Source organism: Mirounga leonina, unplaced genomic scaffold (genome assembly GCF_011800145.1).
Source record: "Mirounga leonina isolate KUSES-001 unplaced genomic scaffold, KU_Mleo_1.0 Mir_174, whole genome shotgun sequence".
Classification (NCBI taxonomy): Eukaryota; Metazoa; Chordata; class Mammalia; order Carnivora; family Phocidae; genus Mirounga; species Mirounga leonina.
Window position 1 is genome coordinate 57,535,475 of NW_023270451.1, and position 24,851 is coordinate 57,560,325.

The 24,851-nt window shown below is 40.1% G+C and overlaps 1 protein-coding gene across 5 annotated transcripts in view; it reads left to right on the top strand.

Moving 5' to 3' along the window:
• The first annotated feature begins 210 nt into the window (after positions 1-210).
• TES (testin LIM domain protein) overlaps positions 211-24,851 on the top strand; it is a 47,323-nt gene continuing 22,682 nt past the window's right edge. Inside the window, exons 1-2 of one of the 5 annotated variants that reach the window (XM_035020966.1) lie at positions 211-421; positions 712-902. Coding sequence is in view for 1 of the 5 variants with exons in the window: in XM_035020964.1 (XP_034876855.1) it covers positions 395-421 (27 nt within the window). In the remaining 4 variants the exon portion in view is untranslated. Of the gene's footprint in view, positions 422-711; positions 903-9,594; positions 10,317-13,012; positions 13,042-24,851 lie in introns of those variants that run through there. The other 4 variants (XM_035020968.1, XM_035020964.1, XM_035020965.1 and 1 more) reach the window with 4 other exon arrangements.

Sequence of the window (24,851 nt, forward strand, 5' to 3'; positions counted from 1 at the left end):
GCTGGGTGGGTTTCAGTTTCTTCTCGAGAGGATCTGCAGACGCACAGTGCATGGACCGAGACCAGGTCTGCGTTACTAGAACGGACTCCGCCCCTCACCTTGCCTGCGACCCGCTCGGGCCGCGAAGGTGCGCGCGGTGCGGCGCTCGGTGATTGGCGGCCGGCCGGCGCTGCCCCGCTGCCATTGGCTGCCTGGGCCTCTTTGTTCCCGGATCCCCGCTGCAGGCTGGCTGCTGCCGACTGGGCGGCGGAAGTTTGACGGCGCCGGGCGAGTGGCTCGGGCGGCGGCGCTGGAGTCCCCGCAGACCCTCCCCAGTACCCGCCGCGAAGCCGGAGGCCAGGCGATCCTGGGCGTGAGATCCCGGACGGGAGAGGAACTCCTTTGACACACAAACATGGACCTGGAGGCCAAAGTGAAGAAGGTAGGAGGGCGCGGGCGGCGGGCAGCAGCCGCTTCACCTGCGCGGGGAGCCGCCCCCTGGCTGCGGCGGCGGGTGGGGCTCACGGGACGCCCGGCGCGAGCCGGCTCCGGGTCTTCGGTACCGCTGGCCCAGGTACCCGCCTCTCCCGGTAGAGGGGGTGCCTGGCAGCCCCCCTAACTCCTGAAATCCGGGAGCGACGGAGAGTCGGGCGCGAGAGCGGGAGTGGGCGCGGGACATTTCTCCCCGTCCAACCATGTCCAACGGTTGGAGGTGTTTGAAACTTTCCTTAGTATGTTTCAGCTGCGCCCGTGCCTCCCCAACAGAGAAGGATGAGGACAGGGCGAGTTCGGGCGAGATCGTGACACTCTTCCTGTCTCAGGAAGTTCAACTTTACTAAGCCTTTGTGGTTTAGGAGCACTGATGTGACTTTGACAGCTCAGACCTCCTCCCCTCCCACCCTGGCTGCCCACGGCTCTCAAAAGTGAGTGCTGATGTAACGCACTTCCTTCGCACTCGCGGCTGGTGATAGCGTGAGAAGTGATTTCTTTTTCTTTTTTTCTTTTTTTTGGTCGTTATTGACTTCCCATGCACTGTCTCCCTCTTAGTGCTTTATCTCTCAAAGAAAACGTTCTTCCTCTTCGGCAGCTAACCCCAAAGGGGCTATTGTCACTAGTGGTTTAGCGTCAGGAGACGTTTCCCGCCTGGCTGTCCCCCCCCCCCCTACGCCCCCTCTGCCGCCCCCCCCCCGCCCCGGGGCTTCAGGACCCACAGCCCTACCTGAGCTGCTCCCTGGTTATGGGAGCCTCACGTCTCCTGAGAGAAGGGGTGGGCACCAGACTGTGACTCAGAAGGAATGCTGATGTCACATTCCAGTGTAACATTCTTTGGGAAAGGTCTCATTCCAGGCAATTGCTCCCATTTACTCTGCGGTAAATTTAGGCTAGCTGTCCCTTATCAAATAGGGAAGGAAGTTTTGTGGGGAGAGAGAAAGGAGAGAAAAATAGAACCTAATTTTCTTCTCTTGTCCACTATGATTGCCAGTACTGCTATTATTTCATCTTCTAAAAGACAGAGTTCTTGACTTGAGCATCAATTCTGTTTCATGCCCAGAATTGGATTTTTGAAAATGTAGGCGAATGCAAAATATTAGGTTACAAAGCTGTTGAAACATAAAAACTTGCAGTAGAAAAACAGTTTATCACTTATGACTAGAACCAGTACTCTAAAGGGAATCTAATTACAGGAAAACATAATGTAAATCATAAGAGTAATGTGATTGCATTCTATTCTCTTCCCTTTTGGTTTCTTATTCTTGTGCTTTTAAGTGACACATTTTTTGTTAATCTTCCTTGCCACTAGGAAAGCATTTTGCTGCTTAGTTAGCCTTCTGTTGCTGAACACTGCTTATTTTTTCAAGTGGGTAAGAGCTACTTAATTTAATGCCTATCTAAAATTTGGGAGGTCTTGACTGTGCTTATAAATATTGATGCAAAAACTATTTTTTAAGAGTCAGCACCCTTTTGGGGAGGAAAGGATGAATAGGTGAAGCACAGGATTTTTTAGGGCAGCGAAACTATTCTGTGTGCTACCTAGGATGGTAGCTACATGTCAGTATATATTTGTAAAAATGCATAGAATGAACAACACCAAGAATGAGCCCTAAAATAAACTCTGGACTTTGGGGGATAATGAAGTGTCAGTGTAAGCTCATCAGTTGTAACAAAGGTACCTCTTTAGTGTGGGATATTGATACTGTGGGAAGATATGTGGGAGATAGGGGGGCAGGGAGTTATATGGGAACTCCATACCTTGCGCTCAGTTTTGCTGTGAACATAAAACTGCTCTGAAAAAGGAAATGTACTTAAACGGTGTGGGGGAGTCAACATTTAAAAGTGATTTTGAAATTATTTGAGATAAAGAAGAAGTAATTCTGAGGAAGAAAGTCCAAAGTTAAGAATTAATGTCCTTACAAGGGAAAAATTCAGACATTATTTATAAATAATTTCCTTAGTTTTAAAATGTGGATTATGATTTTAAAAAAGCCCTTGATATATGGTATAATTTTTCTCCTTCATCTCCCCTTTAGTTTAAAAAGCTGTCTTTTCATCCAAGAATCTTACCCATTTCTCTAATCCTCCTTCTCTCCTTCCTCTACCCCAGAGGAAAAGGATTCTATAAATTTAAAGCTCTTGCAATCCCATGACAGTAACAAATCTTTGTTTCACTACCTTGTCATCGCTGCTGATCCTCAGGGCAGAGTCCTCAACCAGTATATTGGAAACTACTAAAGGACCCTGAAAATGTCCAGTTTTACTGCCAATCATAACCCTCTCTCTGTGCCTTTGTAGGACCCTTGACAGGCTTGATGTTCTATGGGTTTAACAAAAAGTTTTCCAGTACAAAAAGTTTGGAGATTCCAGGAATAGATTTCATAAGTTTAGCCATAATCTCAGCAACTTGCATTCCTTGTGGAAATTGTTTCCTAACACACTGGAAGAAGGAAACATAAGATTTTATCTCTGATCTACTAGCAGAGCCTTCTCACCTTATTTTGGTAGCTAGTTTTCAAGTCTCCCTTCTTTTTGGCTTGGGTATACGAGTAAAGTAATAGTTTGAACGTACCTTTAAAAAAGCCAGGTTGGAAGCTGGAACAAAGACACAACCATTTAAATAAAACTGTTTTGACGTCAATTTTAAGATATGTGGCATTTTTTTCCTTCTAAAACTCTTACACTCTTGATTTCATGACAAATTTTCCCCAGGCAGATGAAAAATGTTACCTTTTTTTCCCATTAACATTTTGTGTAAAAAGAATTAAAGAGGGTTGTCCTTAACAACTTAGGCAGATGATACTATTATAGGATTCTTGGTTTATAAAAGGAGAACTTGGGTGTCCACATCATTTGCACAAATTTAGAGTAATTACCAGTTAAAACCCACCATCACAAAAACAAGGGATTTTTATAATTAGATTTTGCTATATTTTGTTTTGTTTGAGGCAAGCGAGCTGTTGCTAGGATGTGAAGCTAGTTTGGTTATACAGAGTTTTAATACAGAGTTTTGTTTTAATATTTTAGAGTGGAATTTGACTTTTATGTCTGTGCCTTGTCTTCTGAGTTACTTGTCTAGATCTCTTCCTTATGTTTTATGTCTCTTCATTGCAATTGACTTTGTGTAATAGAGCCCGGGTCTGCTTGGAAAAAAACAATGGCCTTTGAGAAGCAGAAACAGAGTCTCATTTTGGGGTGAATGGTAAATCATGGCCCACAGCCAGCTCTTTTCCTCTTTCCTTTCTGTGTTACTCTCCCATGAGAATCACTTTTTTTTCCCTTTAAAAACATACCAGAGAGAAGGAGAAGTCCCATAATTTCCCTTAGGCTGCCTGGAATTGCTGCAGAGCTTTTCATTTTACTCCTTATTCATTTCTCGCCTCCTTTCTAACCTTTGTCTTTTGATCCTTCCTAACGCCTCACATATTTTTCCTAGGACTCTCTTCCTTGTTTCTTTAATTTTATTTTAAAAAGATGAGATGCACTTTTACAATCATAGGTCACGAAAAAGTCCCCTTTCTCAGCATCCAAACTTGTTTTGAAAGCTGCTGTCATTAGCCAGAGAAACACAGTGAAACCACGTGGTTGCAGTTGGCAAGAGTACTGAACCACAAAGATGATTTCCACTAGGAATTAGAACGAGACTTTTCTCTTAGGTGGCCCCTGATTGAAGCAGAAAAGGCAAGTAAATGGTGACCTGGATGTTCAAATCTACAGTTGGATTCTCGGCTTGAAGCCATTCTTGCTGAGAGAATCATTGGCAAAGCTGGGGGTAATGGGAGGGCAGGGTACTGCCAGGGCTCTGCCTTAGAGGCAGTTACTCGGTCTCTCAGAACAAGTACAGAAGAAAGTGAAGTGGTCCTCAGCTGGGCTTTTATCTCTGCTAACCCATGGGGTGATTCATTACATTAATTGGATATGAAAAGTCACTTTCTCTAACTTGCCCTGAATATTGGTTTGAATAGAACTGTAGTAGGTTTTCTACTGATTTTGTTCCTTTATGCTCTCCTATGAAGTAGAATTGGGGATTTATCTCTGCTGGCTGTTACCGGGTACCATCACCTCACCCCTTGACTTCGCTTTCTCATCTACAATACTAAATATTACTCATCCTTCAAGACACTCCCCTCCTCCCCACCATGCCCTGTCCCCCAGGAAATCTTTCTTCTTGTTCCTAGCTAGGTGCAGTATCTCTTCTGAATTCCCAAAGCGTGTTATCTCTAACTCTTAGGACATTCATTCCTTTCTCCCTCTAGATTATAATTTTCTTCTTACCTACATTGCAAGCTTCTTGAGCAGTGAATTCCTATCCTATTTATACTTGTATAGTTTTGTTTGCTGTCCAAAGCAATCTTATGAAGTAGACCTTAGCTTCATTTTAAGGACAAAAGAAGCAGGTTTAGATAGGTTCTGGCAGTTTCAGATTAACCTATGATCTTGAACCATAGTCTTCAGAACCATGCTTCTCCATCATCTAGCCCCTGAGTCCTCTTATATCATTGCCTTGTTTACTAAATATGTTAAATGAATTACCCTAATATAAAAAGAGAAAGTGCATTTCAAAATTTTTGTTTTAAGGAATTATTTGGAGGAAGTGGTTTCTATTCCAATAAAATTACCACCCTACTGGTTTTCTATATTTTATTTATACTTTATCTATGTTGTATATTTGCCCTTTAGTGTAAGTTGCCATAGACGTTCTTTGGACAGACACAAAGTCTAAATAAAGTAAACGTATTATGAAAAGGGACTTCTCAGAGACTTTTACGGGCAAAGAAATTTATAAGGTCCAATAATATCCTGGACCATATCCTCTAGGATTCTTCCAACTTTCCAACTTTTATTGGGAGCAATGGTAATGCTGCCTCTTAGCTACTTAATATGGTCCTTGAACAATAGTGACCCAGCATTTGGCTCTGTGCTTGGGGATATCAGTGACATCTGGAATTGTATCGAGGCACTCATGGGTTGGGCTGTAGACGAATCATCTATCTGCTGAAGCTGAGTTGATAAAAAGCCTCATACATCGCATGATAGGCTAAACCTTTCTTTCCCCCAGTAGCAGAGTGCTCAGAGTGCCACTGGACCAGCAGACCAGATAGCTAAGAATAGCTCAGTTTAAAAAAGAAATTAATCAGTGCTGGGAGAACTGTTTGTTGTTGTTGTTGTCATTTTCATTATTGTTTTAAATTTCCCATTCTTGATACAAGAAGATCTATTAAGAAGCAATGGGATGCCATGGTGAGCACTGTGAATTGTGTAAGACTGATGAATCACAGACCTGTACACCTGAAACAAATAATACATTATATGTTAATAAAAAAAATTAAATAAAAGAAGCAGTGGGAAACACCAAAATGATCAACTGTTTCACGAGGTTCTCCATGAGCTCTGGGATTATACCAGCATAGTGAGCATGGAATTAACCTCACGGACCATCAGAGAGCAACAAGGGTTACTCTCAGAGGCCTACTTAGTAGGGAGAGAATGATAAATTGGCTCAAGAAGACTACTTCCGATGTTCTTTGTTCTGAGAACTATAACTAGGAATACAATTTGGCCCCACACTAACTTGAATATAAGTTTTTTTTCAAACCATATACCACAGTGTGTTCAGAAAATAGAAAAGGTCAGTAAGCATCCAGTATATGTAAAGACCTGTTGTGTATGAAGAGATCTATAGTATATCAGCTTTCTCACTTCCATTTATCAGTATGATGTTGATGACATCACTCTGAACTGAGTTAGTAGATATGGTCCACTCTAGTTTTTGTGATGTTGGCCACTTTGGTTCTTAGTTTCCATATCTATTAAAATCAATAGGGGAACCAAGTGATTTCTAAGATTTCTTCAAACCTTATGACTCTTTGTGACTTTGATAAATAGTAGCAGTAGTCTATAAGTATAATAATGTTCCACAGTGCTTAAAAATCACACAAACCAAGAATATGTAAATATGTGTGATTTTAATAATAGTATGATGTATAATGTTATGCAGTTCTGTGAATTCCATGAGGAAACCTATAAGTTAAACAATTTTTAATAAATCTTAGCTATTTTCAACTTGTTTTTACTTAATTTACCTTTATAAGATTTGTGAAATATTTGAAGACATTGTTTAATTATTTTAAATGTGTAGTATGAAGTTTCAAATACATGATAAACTGCTCCATTAGCATAGGTCAGATAATCCTAGGTGTGATATGTCCCTTTCCTCAATATTTAATTACAGGAAAATGAAAAAATAATGGAGTTTTTATTGTCTTTAAAAGTTCTCTCTCCCAAAATAAGATGATTTATTTAAAAATTATGGTACTTCATGTGCCAACCACTGTTCTAGACTTTGTGAGTATAGTATGAGCAGAAAAGGTAAGGTACCTTGTGTCATAGAATTTACACTCTTAAACGGAATGATAGAGCAAAATAGTAAATATCAAAATAAATGATCAAAAGCACAACTGGGATTATACCCATTAATATAATAAAATATGTAATATAAAACTGCTTATGGGTCAGCAATACGCTAGAATTCTAACATAGAGAAGAGGCATTTTTAGTGGTAATTCATAGTATTGGTTCCTGGTTTTGCAAACTTTGTAATTAGAAATTCTTATTTATCTTACTGGCAAATGTAAAAGGAATGAGAAAGCAGCTTTTATGTATTAGAATGTGAAAAAGCTCATAAATGGATAAGGCTATAATTAGTTACATTACACTTATAAAGTTACACAAACAAGTCTTCTTCCTGTTTACAAATGCCCTACAAGAGTCATTCCTGGATTGTTTCTTTCTTTTTCTTTTTTTTTTTTAAAGATTTTATTTATTTATTTGTCAGAGAGAGAGAGAGAGCGCACAAGCAGGGGGAGCGGCAGGCAAGGGAGAAGCAGGCTCCCTGCTGAGCAAGGAGCCCCATGCGGGCTCCATCCTAGGACCCTGGGACCACGACCTGAGCTGAAGGCAGATACTTCACGGACTGAGCCACCCAGGCATCCCTGGATTGTGTTTTCTGTTTGCAGTCATTACTAGTCTTTGTTTGGTAACTACTGCCATCAAACTGTGATTTTTTTAAATCTGCTCATTAGATCATTGATATACAGTACCTACAGGAAATTATTTTGCTCTTTACAAGGTGGTGAGATTCAGGGAACATTATATAAATTATGAAATCAACTTTTTTGAGGGAGGAAAACAGACTAACCAAATTGAAAACAGGTTTCAGAACGTCATAGATTTTCAAGATTTTAAGGGAAAATAACTTGATAAGTTCACCCCTGCTCTTTGAGTAAATGTCCATGTATTAAAATTTGCCTTAAGCATTGTTATTAGAGGATTAAGTGTAGAGATTATGCTTTTCAGCTGTCCAGCTCCAGTCTTTGACTTTCCTCTAAAAGAGCTCCAGTCATATTTAGAATTGTTTCACCTGTTTTTTTCTAAGTATCCAATCTACTCAACTCCCTACTTAAATAATAGGGAATTAGAGAGAGAAGAGTATGCATGATTATAATTTTCTAATGCAAGTTCATGCTGTGCCCCTAAAATGACTTCTTAATTGCTTTTCTCTTCCTTCCTTCTCAATCAACCAGTATAATCACTACTCATTGCCTATGACAAAAATATTAGGAAAGAACAGAAGGTGATAGAAAAAAGAATCAAGAAACTCATGAGGTATATTTTGAGAACATGCTATGGAAGTACTTTGTTTCTGTCACACTGAGTAGTACATAGCTATAAAAATTAGTTGATTCCAGGTATTGCTGCTTTTATTTTGGTTATATTCTAAAAAGCAGAGGAGCATAGTTTAAGATTCCCAGTTTGTCTGGTCCTTGTGTAGTCTAAGAATGCAGGACTTCTCAGGTTTGACCAAGGCATGAAGGGGAAGCTGTATGCGAAGCCAGGCATTGAGGACTGCTGAGATCTCATCTGCCACATGACAGAGAGTCTGCTGCTAACAAATATATTTAATCTCTGAAATGCTGGATCATCCTCAACTCAGAAATGATTCAGCCTGTGTTTATTACTGTGACATTCTGGCCACTGTGCAAAACTGTAAAAGAGGTTTCAGGTGGTCTGTTGCATAGCTTCTTATCTAAGCAGCAAGCCTAGCAAAAAAGAGGCCAAAAGCCCAGCACAAATGCCTTGGTGCTGAGTCCATTCATAAGTCTGTAGCTGCAGTGAACTTGCCCTTGCTTTGTTTGAATATAAAGTGATAGCATGTTTCATTGGAAAATGATCTTGCATATGTCAGGTGGATTTTTGTTTCTGTAAGTATAACCTCTGAAAGTCTTGATAGAGTGAGTCACAAAGTAAAGGTAAAGAATATTTTTTCCTTGATGAGGTACGAGCCTACAATAAAAGTAATTGGGGGTTAAACAAAGTTACCCTCTGTTTTTCATAGAGAATATTAAAAGGGCAATTTAAATGTAAGGTTACAAAAACTCCATTTCTATCAATATCACCTGTTGAGTTTGTATCCCCAAAACACTCTGATGTCAGCTTTGGTCAATAAAAGAAGGCAGGCAGGCAAACTGAACAGATATGTAGGGCAGATATGTAAGTTAACTGCAGTGTTGGGTAGAATGAAGTAAGTGCTGTAACACTGGGTTGCTCAAAATAGCTGTGATGAGGAACCATGTTTTTTTTAAACTCTGAATCTGTCATGGGCCAATATTTAAAAAAAAAAAAACAATAAAAATGAATTATTAAAAGAAAAAAAAAGACAGGGGCGCCTGGGTGGCTCAGTTGGTTGAGCGACTGCCTTCGGCTCAGGTCATGATCCTGGAGTCCCTGGATCGAGTCCCGCATCGGGCTCCCTGCTCAACGAGGAGCCTGCTTCTCCCTCTAACCCTACCCCCTCTCATGTACTCTCTCTCTCTCATTCTCTCTCTCTCAAATAAATAAATAAATCTTTAAAAAAAAAAAAAAGACAAAGACAAAGCCACTTAAAAAAATTATTAACTGCATCAGCCATAAAATTACTGCTGATAAGTCTTCATAGCTTTTTCTCAGTTTCTTTATATGTCTCACCACAGACTAATAACCAGTAGTTCACAAATTGCGACATTTTTGAGTAGCACTGCAATCACAGGAATGCAGACAACTATTGTGAAGTCTCCAAAGCAGAAGTAATTAACATGGGTGGATTTGGGAGTGTTTTATGGAGGAAACAGCATTCAAACTAACTCCTATAGGATGAATAAGGTTTCATTAGGCAAAGAGGGCACTGCAGGAAGAATAGCATGAACGAAGGGAAAAGCCAGTGAAAAGGGAAACATCAGTAAACATTTGTTATCCACACCATTAACATTTTCAGTTTGACTCTTCTAAAATAAAGCCAAGGTACATGATCTGCAGTGATTTCTGACTTTCCTATTACAGGTTGAAATTGAGGAAGTGTGTTACTGAGCCTGCTAGCTGTTAAGGATCTGTTGCTCTATCCTAACCCTGATTGTTACTTATTACACGATATCATCTCTTGAAGTAGAGGAAATTTCACACTGGGGTCTAGTTTGTGTAGGCTGGGTTTGGCTCCAGGTTGTGGATTGGGACTACGTTGACTCCTATATCTTTCATCCTCTTTAGATCACGGGATCCCTTAAGCAAAGGCTAGAGCAGTAGAGGGCATGCCCACCTGTAGGATCACATTTTACGCCTCTGCTTGTGCCCAAACTCAAGTCAAAGAGAGGGAAGCCCGTTCTGGTGACTGCAAGCTTATGGCGAGGGTGTGAATGTTTCATCCTGCTACCGGACAGTGAACAATTGGGATCATCACTTCAGTCTAGCACACATGCCGAAGTGGGATTGTTGAATTTTGCGGGCTGAAGTATACTTTGCTGAAGATCGCTCAGGTATCAGAGTCTATTCTGAGAAGATATTCTACACAGTATCACAGACTACTGATATTTCAAAGGCTCTTTTGAAAAATTGTAAAGGAAAATTAACCTTGCAGTATCCCTTACTTGATTTTTAGAGGATCCTTTTCTCATTCTACTCATTCTTCTGTTAGCTTTTAGACTCAGACCTCTTCCAGTTCACTCCACCTGAGTCATGTGATCTCCATGTGAAGAAATGTAGGACTCATTTTTTTGGAAAATGGCAAGTTGCCAAAGGTTTCTAAGAGCAGTGACAGATTTTGACCTAAAAATAGGTTTCACAAATACTCAAATGTTGCTGTGTTAGACTGTGCCAGTGGTAGCAGAATAGAAAATTAACCCAAGAGAAATTACAGGTAAAGAGAGGCAAGACAGATTTTGATGGCTTAATATCCATATCGCTTTTAAGATGTCACAGGTAAAAACAATAGAGATGTTATTTGTTGGTACCTTCTCATGGACCAGATGGAAGTCCAGCCAGAGAATAGGATCATCCTGTGGCCCACTGTTGCCCACTCTGGTGGAGCACAGTTAGGGACTTTAGAGGCCACAGAACAGACTTTGATGGCTCCAGACAGAGGTTTGAATCCCAGTTTGATACTCCCCTAGACATTTGGACAAGTTTCTTAGCTTTCTTAGCTTCAGGGAGCTTATCTATAAAACATGGATAATACTTCCTTATTGGGTTATTGTGTCATTAAATAAAGCAATGCATGTAAACGCTTAGCATAGTTAGCAAGTGCTCAATCAGTGTTAATTATTAATGCTGTGAATGTGCCCTGATCAGTTTTGTTTAGTTCACTAGACTTTGGCATCAATAAGTAAATGTTTGGAGAAGCTGAATTAATTGCAGCAGTTATCAGCTTTAGAATCCTGGGTTCATTTCTTCACCCTGGCACTTACAAGCTGGGTGAATTTGGCAAAGTTACCTAACACTCTAAACCTTGGGATCTTGATCAGAAAATGGGTTACAACTATCTGTCTCACAGGGCTGTAAGGATAATTGAGATAAACATTTTAAAGCACAAAGTATGGTGCCTGCACGTAGACAATAAATAGATGTATCATGATCGTTATCAAGAAATCCAACCTAGAAGGAAGAAAATTCTGCATAGAACTTCAAACCCTTTAACAGGCACCTGAATATATCATCAAGAATTTTGTGACAACATGCTTTCAGGATATTATTGCTACTGGTGCTTTGTTGAACACAAGAAATACTTAAAGTTCAATAATTGGGATGTATTAAATTACTGCATTTAGGGGCGCCTGGGTGGCTCAGTCAGTTAAGCGGCTGCCTTCGGCTCAGGTCATGATCCTGGGGTCCTGGGATCGAGCCCCACGTCCGGCTCCCTGCTCAGTGGAGAGCCTGCTTCTCCCTCTCCCTCTGCCTGCCACTCTGCCTACTTGTGCTATCTCTCTGTCAAATAAATAAAATCTTTAAAAAAAATTACTGCATTTAATTGGTTTCTTTTTTTAATTTTCCAATTGTTTTGATCTTAATTTTTTATGATAAAAGTAAACATTTTTAAGTAATCGTTTCCAGTACTTGTTTGAGTAGGTACCATGTGCTAGTCACTATGGGAAGGATTCAAAGCTATATTAACTAGGTTTTCTAGAGGGGGCACTTGATTTAACATTACTAGGTATTCTGGCCCAATAGAATGGGTATGTTTTCCTAAACAGAATCTTCCTCAAAGATTTTGTGGTAAATTGCAAAAATGGCCACAATTCTTTGCAACACCTCCCTTTAAGAAATGGAATCTTCCCTACGCTTTGACTCTGGGCTGCCAATAGAGTGTGGTAGAAGTGATGTGTGTGTGGACCTCAAGAGGCCTTGTTCACTTCTAACTACTTTCCCAGAACCTTGCTGCTACCATGGAACTAGCCTAGCCCCACTGGCCAGTGGATGAGAGACCACCTGGAACAGATGAACTATCTCAGCTGAGGCTCCCCTAGACCAGCTGTCCCGAGTTGACTTGAAAAGTGACTGCAGATGTAGTGAGACTAGTACAGACTAGAAAAACCATCCAGCTGAACCCAGCCCAAGGTGCCAAACTGAAAAGCCATGAGCAGAGTATCATGATCATAAACTACTCTTAAGCCAGTCTATTTAAGAGTAGTTTGTTAGGCAGTCAATCATAAATCACACCCCCTCTGTTGCTAGAATGTAAGTCTTCTCAGCCTCCCACACTGAAAGCTGAGGGGAGGAGAGGGCCTTACAGAAGGTTTTTTCTCACTTGAATTACCTTCATAGCCCTCTGTCCATGTGAAAAAATAAAGAATCAGGACACTGTAGCTTCCCTGACATCACTGGTCACTTGAGAATGGGTCCTGTTTCTAATCTAGTCAAATCTAATTTTGATTTATTTACTTGTTCTATCAAGATTAAGGAAACTTAAGTTTATCTGTACCTGACATTTGATCCTAGTTGTAAAAAGGTGGTGATATATGCATGTGTTTTTCCCCTGAACTCTAGACAAATTTAAAACGATGTCTGTGTACCTTTTGTAGTGCAGAAATCTTTGGACTGTAGTCTAAATATAGAACAAAAAACATAAATACAAAGCACTTCTGTAATAGATCAGACATCAAAAATTGGATCAAAAATTAGTTAAGGCTCTTATGTTTACACAGCACACCATGTAAACATAATTCTTTTTTTTTTCCAGATTAAGGGATGGTGTGAAAAGACTAGACAGTAAGTAAATAAGCATAAAGCCTCTGGAATTAGGGTTTCTTGCCTCTCTTCCTGCCTTTCCCAGTTTCCAAGACCCCTGTGCTATTAGACTTTGTTTTTGTTCTAAATGCCCCTGAACACCAATCCTGGGCAAAAGTAGAAAATGAGAAGACTGTCTTTTTTTTTTTAAAGATTTTTATTTATTTATTTATTTGAGACAGAACGAGAGAGAGAAAGCACATGAGAGGGGGGAGGGTCAGAGGCAGAAGCAGGCTCCCCACCGAGCAGGGAGCCCGATGCGGGACTCGATCCCGGGACTCCAGGATCATGACCTGAGCCGAAGGCAGTCACTTAACCAACTGAGCCACCCAGGCGCCCAAGAAGACTGTCTTTTTGTACTTGTTATCCTCCCCATCCCTCTCCTTTTCCATGCCTTCTCTTCATTGGGCTTGACTCTCTAGGTTCCCTTGGATCCCCTTGCTCCCCTGGGCAGCCTCTTCAGTGGTTCTCTCAGCCAGAGCCACAAGCCTTTCCCTTCATTCTCTGCTCTGTGAAAACACACCTGTAGTGCTCTCTTCCTGCATGTGTTCTGATTAGATAAGCAGTTAATGGTAATAAATAACACAAGTATATAGTCACCCTCCCCACCCCCTCACTCATCTGTTATAACTTACAAGTTACTCCTAAAGAAATAATATTATAGCCCTTAGCCCTGGCAAAAATGATGGCAACACTCAAGTTTTAGGATATTCAGAGTCTTAATAAGAGCCTCTCAAGATACAGCCATGTGTGGGAAATACTCTTTTAGAGTCAGCTGTTGAGGTAGTGACACAAGACCAAATTAGGATTGCTTGTTATGATCTAAATTCTTTTAAGGGACTACTGCAGATGCCTTTTGGAATCAGGTTTTTAAAATTCCTTTTATAGCTAATAATTGGGAGGCTTTGAGGGCTGTGTATAAAAGCACATGCCACTGCAGAGTCCTTCCATGGAGCCAGAGCTCAGCCAATCCTAATTAAGAAATCATTTCAGCAACAATCATAACTTGTTAATTGTCACATTTTTATAGCCTGGATTGTCTTTCTCAAAGTAGCAGATTGAGGATAATGCCTTTTTTTTGAGAGTCTGCAGAGGAGGTATTCTATTGGTGAACATTTCAAGCAACTTCCTTTAAGCAACAGTATAAAAATAATTTGATAGTAGTCAGTTTGAAAAATGTTTATAAGGAACTAGGATAAACTGAACACACAATACATTTTTAATCATTTGTTTACCTAAAATAAGTGATTTTTTAAAAAATCTAAGTTATTTTTTCCCTAATAATACTTTGAGGAGGATACATTAGGCTTTGAATAGGTAAGCAGTACAGGAAAAGTAGTTAGGAACTGCTGACTATAAATACTGTCTAATTGGAATCAAGTAATTTGCATTCTGACATCACAAAGAAGTGCTATAATTTTTTTATTTTACTTAATTCCATCACCAGATTTATGTAATAAAGTTTATACAAGTCTTTTTTCCATTTTTAATGTGTTTATTAAGGAGGACTATGGCATAGTATAAAAATAGTGAAATTTTTCTCTTAAATAGATTTCTGAAAATTTCTTGCTAATCAAACTTGACATTTTGCATTCTAATTTATGATTGTGTTCTAAAACACAAGCAGTATGTATGTGTATATATATATTACCAAAAGTATGTATATATGCTGAGATCAATGGAAAGTAAGACTTAAAGACTAAAAATCATATTCTACCCTATCTTCTGGAAGACTGTTACCTGCACCTGACTGAGTGAACAGCTAACAAATCGAGAGGAATAAGAATATTTATAAGGAGGGAGCAAAGTTCTGTTCACTATGCCCATTTGGGTGAAGAGACATTTAAACATTTGAAATGGAAAAAAAATAAAGACGAGTGGTAGATAAGCACACCCTATATCCCCGCCCTTTGTAATATGTCTCTCATCACAAATCACTTAGTCTTTGGATTTAAATCAAAACAGAAAAGAGGTTGTGGAAGACAGCTTATTTTTTTTTTTTTAAGATTTGTTTATTTGAGAGAGAGCAGGGGGAGGGGCAGAAGGAGCAGGGGGAGTGGCAGGGGGAGAGAGAGAACCTCAAGCAGACTCCACACTGAGCACAGAGCTCAATGTGGGGTTCAATCTCACGACCCTGAGATCATGACCTGAGCCAAAACCAAGAGTCAGATGCTTAACTGACTCAACTGAGCCACCCAGGCGCCCCGAGGCATCTTCTAAGATGCCCCCCATTGATTCACAACTCCTAGAATTCATACCCTTGTGTATTTCCCTCCCCTTGAGTGTCAGTTGGACCTGGTCAACTGCTGCCAAAGAGTTTAACATGGCAGAAATGATGGTATGTCCCTTCTAAGATTAAAGGCCACAGCTTCTGTCTTGGGTGCTCTCATTCTCTCTGGGATCACTTGCCCTGAGAAAAACCAGCTGCCATATCGTAAGGCGCCCTTATGGGAGTGCTTAAAAGTGGGTCTTGGCCCCAGTTGGGCCTTGTGATATGACTGCATCCCTAGCTGACTCCTGATTGCAATGTGGCAAGAGGCCCTGAGCCATTTCACCTCATTAGGCCACTCCCAGCTGGCCTGACCCACAGAAACTGAGATCATAAATGTTTATTTCAGCCCCTAAGTTTTGGGGGTAATTTGTAACCAATACAGACATTTTCCATTATAAATTTAGAAATTTAGTGATTTGAAAAAAATGAAAAGTATTATTTCAATTTTTGCCTCCTTATATTACCCCTGGCCACCATATGGTATCTTCTATATAATGTATGGATATATAACATAGCACATAATTTTCAGTACTAATGTTAAGTCTACATATTTTGAATAAGGATCTTCCAACTTTGAGATTTAATTTGTTCATCTGTATTTCATGTTTTATTTATTTTATTTTTTCCAGGACATGATATAAATATATTTTGGATTCATTGCTTCTCTTCAAACATTTTTTCCTTGATATAACATTGAAAGAGACCTATTTTGCCTCAGGACCCTGGAGATTTTGCTTGACTCACACCCCATTTTTCTGTGGACCTTCTTGCATGTGTGAATAATCACCTCAGGGCCTTCGGTGTTAGTGCAGCTGGTGTGCAGACATTCAGGTTCCTTATAATCAGTCTCGTATTTGTCCAGGAAGGAGGAGCTCTTGGCTAGTGAGGAATTGGCAGTCGTTCAGATCAGAACCTATTGTTCCAGAGAAGTTACAGATGAGGAATATTACTTATTTAAATTATTATTTATCTTCAAGCTCTCATTTTGGACAAGAAAAATGCTGACTTTGGAGTAAAGAGCTCAGGATTTGGAGTTATAATCGCTAAGATTCAAATCTCAGTTCTGCCACTTGCTAGCTGGGCAGTCTTGGACAAATTACTCAATCTGTCCAAGTCATAGTTCCCTTATTTGTGAAATAGGGAAGATCACACTTTGCCGTGGGTTGTCTGGAAAATTGAATGGAATGGTGTACCTATTGTGCCTGGTAGTGATAACATCTTTTTTTTTTTTTTAAAGATTTTATTTATTTATTTGACAGAGACACAGTGAGAGACGGAACACAAGCAGGGGGAATGGGAGAGGGAGAAGCAGGCTTCCCGCGGAGCAGGGAGCCCGATGCGGGACTCGATCCCAGGATCCTGGGATCACGACCCGAGCCGAAGGCAGACGCTTAACGACTGAGCCACCCAGGCGCCCCGGTAGTGATAACATCTTAACAAATGGTGGATGAGGTACTTTTACCTCCATCTCCACCATCGCAATCACCAGTGCTCATTAAGAAAAAGCATAATTAGAAATGTTTCAAGGTATCCTACCAGAACTAAAATTCATTCTTGTTTCCTAGAAAAAAGCAGCAGGATCTACTTCTGATCTTTGTCAAAAATTTACCAAATTTATTGAAGTCATATAGACATTTTAGGAAATCTGCTGTCACCTGATTACTTCTCAGACTGAAGGAGACAAATTGCCTTGGTGACATTCCGTGTGTCGCTTACCTGATACTAGTACTGCCTTAAGAAATGTAGGGACAGATTGAGTGGGAGTTATCTACTTAATTTGTTAAAGTTCCAGGAAGAATGACCCAGTACCTCCAGAATAGAATTTATTATAAACTATTTAGGTTGAAAGATCACTTGTTTCCTTTTCTTTCCTAACACAGTAATCTATGTGATGGTTTACTACTGTGTGTGAACAAAAAGAATGTTGGTCCTTTTGGCTCACAGTGAATTTTATGGTACAGATTCATGTAGGGCTCTGGTTTTGTACTTATGGCACTAAAAAACTGAAGGAATATGGAAATGAATCCTAGAATCTACAATGAAGAATTTTATTCCCATTTGCTTCTGTATAAGTGGTATCTTATAACCAAAGACCCTTAATTGATTATTCTCTTCTTGAGCTATAATCCTTGGTCTCAAGTTAAATATTCTATTTCTTTCTATTTTTAAAAAACTAAGTAGTTAACCCAGGATCTTTCCATGTTCATGGCCTACATTTAGGCACTAATGGTTAAGAATGGGCATTCTGCAATGCAGATGACCTGGGGCAAGTTAAAAATTCCCTGCTCCAGTTTCTTCATCGGGATGAAAATGCAGATGATAATTAATAGTATCTCATAGACTTACATAGGGGTGTTGTGAGGATAAAATGAGATGATCCATCTTAGAACCATGCCGGCAATAAACAGCCTTACCAGAATTTTTTTTTTTTTTTTTCCTTTTTGAAATGCAATGGGAGTTCCTGGGGTAAAAGTACTATGTGAACTCATGGGATAAAAGTAGTATGTTAAAGGTCATTAGATAATTAAGATAAGCATTAAATAAATAAAACTTTCTGGCATTTCTGTCAAGCTCGGGCTCTGTGGCAACCATCAGGATTCAAATATGAACAAGAAACTTGTAGTCTAATGGGGTAAACTGAGGTTCAACCGTCATAGCATAATAAAAAAAGGACTAAATAAAAGACTGATGGGGATTTAGCACTTGATTGAGAATAGTCCAAGAAGGGCATTGCATAGTAACTGATGTTTGAGTTGGGTCTGTACAAAGTAGGATTTTGCCAGATGGAGGAGAAGGGGAATGAGATCCAACAAAGGGGAGAAGCTCCCCTGGGAAGCAGAGCTTTGTGAGGAAGGGAGTGGAAGGAACAAGAGTGGTGTGGATTGAAAATGACCTCCTCTGTATGTTAAGACTTGTGGAATTCATTGAACTCCGTAAAAGCATCTAACAAGGGGAATGTTGTGATCATCTTCAGGTTTTATTAAAGTAATTTTGAGAGTGGCAATAGGATGCCATCAAAGGGAGCGATCATCAAGGAGAGTGATCCCAGGTTGACATGACAGAAGTGTGAACATTGAGCAGTGGAGTGGAGGTGAGGGGAATAAACCATGGAGTTTTTAGAGGAGAGACCAGCCAGACTTGGAGCATAGTAAGCATGGCTAGACAGGGACAAGGAGGACTCTGGGCCCCAGTTTGTGCGACCAGGTGGGTGGTGACGACTTTTTCTTCATTCTTCCTCCTATGTATTTCAAACTTAAATGAGAGATGGAAAGTTTTTGTTCTTATAAGCAAAAAAAAAGATATAGCAGTTTTGCTAGAAATGATTAATAGTAGCTCTTAATCATAATAAATTATTTCTTTGTATTCTCATCTAAGAAATTTGCCAAACTACATAAAAGTTGAAGGATGCCTCTGTTTTTATATTTAAGTCTGGCTTTCTGTGTAACCCAACCTTTTTCTGGGGGGTGAGAGTGGGTACTGCAAATCTTGGTAGAGATTGGGAAGCAGGCAATGAACAAAAAATCTAAAACAATTTAAATTTTTGTGTCACCGATGAATCAAATATATTGATTCAGGTAGGGGGAACTTCCCAGATCACATCAAGTTTCTAAAAGAGCCATGTGTTGAGAGGAACTTTTTTTTTTTTTTGGAAATGTCATTCCTTTGTTCAGAATATTCATTTGTATAAATGAGGTCTAAAATGCTTCTTTAAGAGTGTAATATGAATATATGTATGTCTGCATGTGTGATAAGTAGGTAAATAACATGCACATGTACAGAGAGAAAGAGAAGATATGTATATTTCCTATAATCTACCTTGGTCTGCTTCATTCCAAAATGATTAAAGAAGTCTTAGTAACACTTGTTTGTTTAGTAACCACATATGATTCTTTGCTCCAGAGGGAAATTTGGTTATGAAAACAGCATGAATCAGATGATCTCACCCTGAATACTGCATAATATCTTCCAGACTCAAATTATCTCCAAATCAACTCAGACCATGTTGAAATACCAGATGTTTCCTACCCTTCTTTCCTTTTTCTTTAAAGTATCTGACATGCAGTACCTTTTCCTGGATCAGCAGGGTCACTTGAAATGTTGCCAACCTATCTGGTTACCTGAAATTATGAATATGGAGAAATTGATTCCATTCCCATTTCTTACCCTAGAATAAGCAGGGGACAAGGGGTGTTTTGGGGCATAGATCATGGTAATGTAAGTTCAGTATCTGGAACCTATAGTTAAGGATACTTTAAAAATTTTGTTTGTCTAGGACTAGTATTTCAGGAAATATACTATAGAGTTATTTTTATTTTTTCAAAGGACTTTGATAGGTATTCCTAAAGCCTGGCTGTAGTTTTTCCAAATATAATCAATCCAAAGGATCTGTTTTTTGGACACTGAAGAAGAAAAATTAATCTGTCATATCCTTGTATTGACGCTGGCCAGAATGTGTTACTAAAATTATATGAAGTAAGTAGAGAGCTTTGGGACCTGTGCGCTTATGAAAAATATATGTTTTTAAGGCACCAAGTGTTGACTCTGCAGGGAATACCATATCACATTTGCTGCTAAAATAATTACGTGCAACAGAACTGTGTCTTATCCCTCAGAACTTAAATTTTTTGTTTCCTTTATAAACTACTCTTCCAAACTGAACTCCAAATGATTCTAACCTATATGAGCCAATAATCTATTAGCTTTCTCAAATGACTATTGTCTATTTAGTGTTTAAATGTTGAGCAGAAGACCATGCTGAATAACAAACTCAGATCAAGTTAATCGAAACCTGATTTGCAGTCATAATTTTAGAATTAAAAGGTTTGTTAGAATTGATCTAACTCAATTCCTGCCTTATCTACACGAAGAAGCTCAGAGAATAAAAATGAGTTCTGAAATCACTGGACTTGGCAGTGACACCTTGGGACCAGATCACAGTTTTCCTGACTCCCTTCAGTGCTCTTTTTGCATTTTCAGTTCTCTGTTTAGCCATGTAGATCTTGATCATTTCCTTAATACCTGGTATAGCTAATTCTCACAACATATTATTACATATGAGCACATATATCTTGGTGTTTGTCCCGGGATCTGGACGTGAAGTAGCTTCACTTGCCTTAGCTGAGGAGCCAATACTTTCTGGGTTCCCCCTCCCCTTCACCACTCCTTCCCACGTTCCCCTGCACACACCCTGGGTATCATTAAATAACACCTTCCCCGTTCTTACCCCTGCCTAGGAATTCTCAAGCCCAGACACCTGGGCAGAATCTAACCTATACGATCTGGATATCTAAGAGTCCCAGCCAGAGCTCTTGAGGACACAAGATGCTAACCAGAGGTGCAGCCTGTGCTGAGGATAAAGGGGACAGAAGAGGTATAGGGAGAAGAATCTGGGGTTCTGTGCTTCCGGGAATCCTGACCACAAAAGTGAAGGAGGGAGAGAAATTGGCTGAGGGCAATGGAGTTCCAGACCCTTGAACTAAGACTAGGAAGAGTTGGGGAATCCCAGCTCCTGTGACCTCTGCCCGAAAAGGCCTGGGAATAGGCCCCAAGAAACTGTGCCTGGGGCAGCTCTGGCTCTGAAACTCATTTTACTATTGAGTTGAATGAGCACACTTTCCTTCATCTGAAATATGTTTGACTTGTGAAGATGCCTAAATGCCTAAGTTGTGGTGGAAACAGAAACAGAAGAAGTTTGCCTTACACCAGTAGAGATATGTCCACTCTGGTGCAATTTTATTATATAGATTGGATTAACAGGATTAGAGAACACATTGCATTCTAGATGTGGACCTGGGCAAGCACTAGCATGAGAAGCACGTATCTTTGTTATTAGTGGCATTGTGCCTTTCTATCCTAACAGAGGTTGATAACTAGGGTAAAGATATGGAAGAAGTTCTCACCCAAGAAGAGGCATAGGTTAGAGATTTTCATTGCTGAGTTTCAAGGAAGTTCAAGTTTTATAGCTATACACTTACAGCTATAAAATAATTTCTTTTAATGAAATTCCTCTAGGAAAACAAGTTTATTCCCAGTCTGAAACTCTGTAATCACTTTAGCTACGAACAATGGTTTTGAAAGCTAGGTGTCTTTTCGTTTGTATGTTTATTTTTAATTAGAACTGCTTTCATTGAATTACGGCAGGAGAGTGTATCATATTGCCGTGATCTCATTCCACTCTCTTTCATTTACTCCTTCCCTCTCTCTGATATTTTGAGAGTCCCCTCACTCCTTGTGTCTGAGCATTTGGGGAAAATGAAAGTGTGTGTGTTTGGAAAGGTGCGAGGGACACTTTCTTCAGGTAGTTATAAACTATACTGAAGGAACCTAGATGGAGATTTCGTTGGCCTTCTAGGCACGCCAGTGGGGCAGGCAGGGAGGATGGAAGAACACTGGAGCAGTGCTTTCCGAGCTTTCTGGGGCAGGCTGCAGAGCTGTTTCCCTCAAATGACTGCTTTTTTTCAGAGTCAGGTTCCTAGTCTCCCCAGAGGGGGCTCTGTGGCGTGGCTACCAGAGCTTGAGGGGTGCTCTTGCTCCCCCATTCCCCATCCATCCCCTCCATTGCCTGCATGGCTTTTCTCGAGTGCTTCTTCCTTCCCAGTCTCATCCTCAGAAGATTATTTCTTCCTTGGGAAAAGGAAGAGAAAAGGAGAAAGACAAAAAAGCTCCCTCAGCCTCTTGCAAGCCTGATCCGATCACCTTTCAAATGCCCTAAGGTGTCCCGTCTCTAACAATGTCCTCTTCTGCCACAAACCTTGATATCAGGTGTCTCCTCTGCCTTAAATGTACTTTTTCTTCTCTCTGCTGAGTCAGGTGCTGCTCATCCTTTCAGCTCAGTTCAAGCATCATTTGTTCAAAAGAGCCTCCCCAGCCTTCCTGACAGATTTGTATCTTCCCATTCTACACCTGTCAGTCATTACATTTAGAGGCTTGTAGTCCTTTCCCTTGAAGCAGAAATGGGCCCGGGAATCTTTGGAAGACTGAAGGGATTGCACCCGATGTTCTGTGGAGGTCAGCCCCGCAGCACAGTGGTAGGTTAGCAAGCTCTTGACTGGCTGTGCGATCAGGAGCAGAACGGCCCTCCTTTTGATTTTAGTTTCCTGGCCTCTTACACCAGGGGGATGCCTAGGCCTGTCCAGCAAGAAGAATATGTGGGCCACTTTAGAAGACGCGTTCAGGAAATATCACCAGTTTTAATAATTCTAGTAGGTAAACTGATCACTATTTTAAGAAGATAAAAAGCAGGTAGGAAGGAAAAAATTTGCCCCTTTCCAATGCTGACTTTATAAATTGGCAATGAGGGGTTCCTGGGTGGCTCAGTCGTAAGCATCCGCCTTTGGCTCAGGTCATGATCCCAGGGTCCTGGGATCGAGCCCCGCATCGGGCTCCCTGCTCCACGGGAAGCCTGCTTCTCCCTCTCCTCCTGCTTGTATTTCCTCTCTCATCTCTCTCTCTGTCAAATAAATAAATCTTTAAAAAAAAAAATAATAAATTGGCAATGAACTGCACTGGGCCTTAGTGTAAAACCTCTGCTGACTAATTGGGGTTCTAGTTATATTAGCTAAGCTTCCAGGTTCCATTCAGAATTAGAGAATGAGATGCTATTTTTCCAGTATGCTTGCAGTATTTTATTAAGGCCAGTGTTGCTCAGTCCAGGTGATTCAGATTTGAAGGCGGGTAAGAATTTGTGGACATTTAATTTAATGTGTGTGTGCATATCTCTGTCATGAGATAAAATGTATTTCTTACTGTGAATTATATACAAGAGAGTTTAGAAGCAGCTGATTTAAGCTAAACTATGTGATTAAGCCTTAATGTCATCTTAATATTCATTTGGGATCAGAGTTTGGTAGGAATGCATGAAACCACCTATGAAGGAAATCCATATACCAGGTAAATTCAGGATTGTTAACTCTCCTGTAATGGAAAGCTAGAAAGAGCTTAAAAAAGAATACCCTTTTTTAGATTTGCCATTCATTTTAGTCTGGATATCGTAATGGAGAAAACTCTTTAATTACATTCCTTACAAAAGACCAGAAAACTCAGGGGCGCCTGGGTGGCTCAGTCAGTTAAGTGTCTGCCTTCAGCTCAGGTCATGATCCTGGGGTCCTGGGATTGAGCCCCACATCAGGCGCCCTGCCCAGCGGGGAGCCTGCTTCTCCCTTTGCCTCCCTCACCACCCCGCTCACGTTCTCTCTCTCAAATAAATAAATAAAATCTTTAAAAAAAAAAAAAAACTCAAATAACCAGTTTCTCTCTCTTTTGCTTAACCCACTTTATTTCTGTACTGTGAGCTGTGATCATCAGTGACAAGGAAACAATTTGATTCCTTAAAAAAAAGCAAAAGAGCAAGAAAGCAAGCAAGCAAAAAAAGTGTCACCTAGTATTAAAGTATACAACTTTAAAATCTTTGTAAAATTGGTAATGGGGACATGGCAAAAGTGATGAAGTTTAGTTAATACTGGACAGATTTTTATCACCTTTAGAGAGTATGCTTGAGATGGTCTGACTTAAAAATAATGTGGGTTCCCCTGAGCAGCTGGGTAGACCTTAGTTATGGTAAGAGGATGTGGTCATTTTCTTCAGAAAAAAAAGGAAGGGCTTCATCTACACTTGAGGGCGTGGTCAGACTGATCTTTCAAGGAAGAAGTAACAGTGTGGTTTAGATTGCATAGCAAAAACACAACTTGGTAAAGTTACAAAAGGGTGCCCTGGTAGAAAATCTATTATTTGTCCAGCTTGAACTCTTACTCCAGGCACTAGGTGGTAACAAATTTGTTAGCAATCACTGATGTGATATTTAAAATACAGAGTAGCCTGGTCACTGGTGATTTGCCCATGTGCTGATATAAGGTGGGCTGATCTTTTTTATTCTAATATCAATAGTTGGGTAAAAGAGCTTACATTGCCTTCTTGTGTCCTTCCCTCATCGGCACCACCCCCTTTTCTGTTTACTAAGTCATGTCTCAGCAAGTTCCCAAGGATTATTGTTTAATATGATTAAAAACAATAGTTTGCTATAATAAGGGCAATAGTACATCCCCTCTCTGCCCACCCTAGGCATAAAAGCACAGTCTTCTCGGGCGCCTGGGTGGCTCAGTTGGTTAAGCGACTGCCTTCGGCTCAGGTCATGATCCTGGAGTCCCGGGATCGAGTCCCGCATCGGGCTCCCTGCTCGACAGGGAGCCTGCTTCTCCCTCTGACCCTCCCCACTCTCATGCTCTATCTCATTCTCTCTCTCAAATAAATAAATAAAATCTTAAAAAAAAAAAAAAAGGCACAGGCTTCAGAGTCAGGAAGACCTGAACCCAGATCACTTCTCTACCATTTATTTATACTTTGAGCTTAAACAAGTTCTGTAACCTCTCTGAATTTCAGTTGTCATCTCTATAATATTGCCTACTTTATAAGCATTTTGTGAGATTTTATAAGATTTCAATAAGTGCTTACTTCTGTCCCTGGCATTCAATATATGCTTGTTGTTGCTATTATTATTATACTTATAATAAATAATATTTTGAAT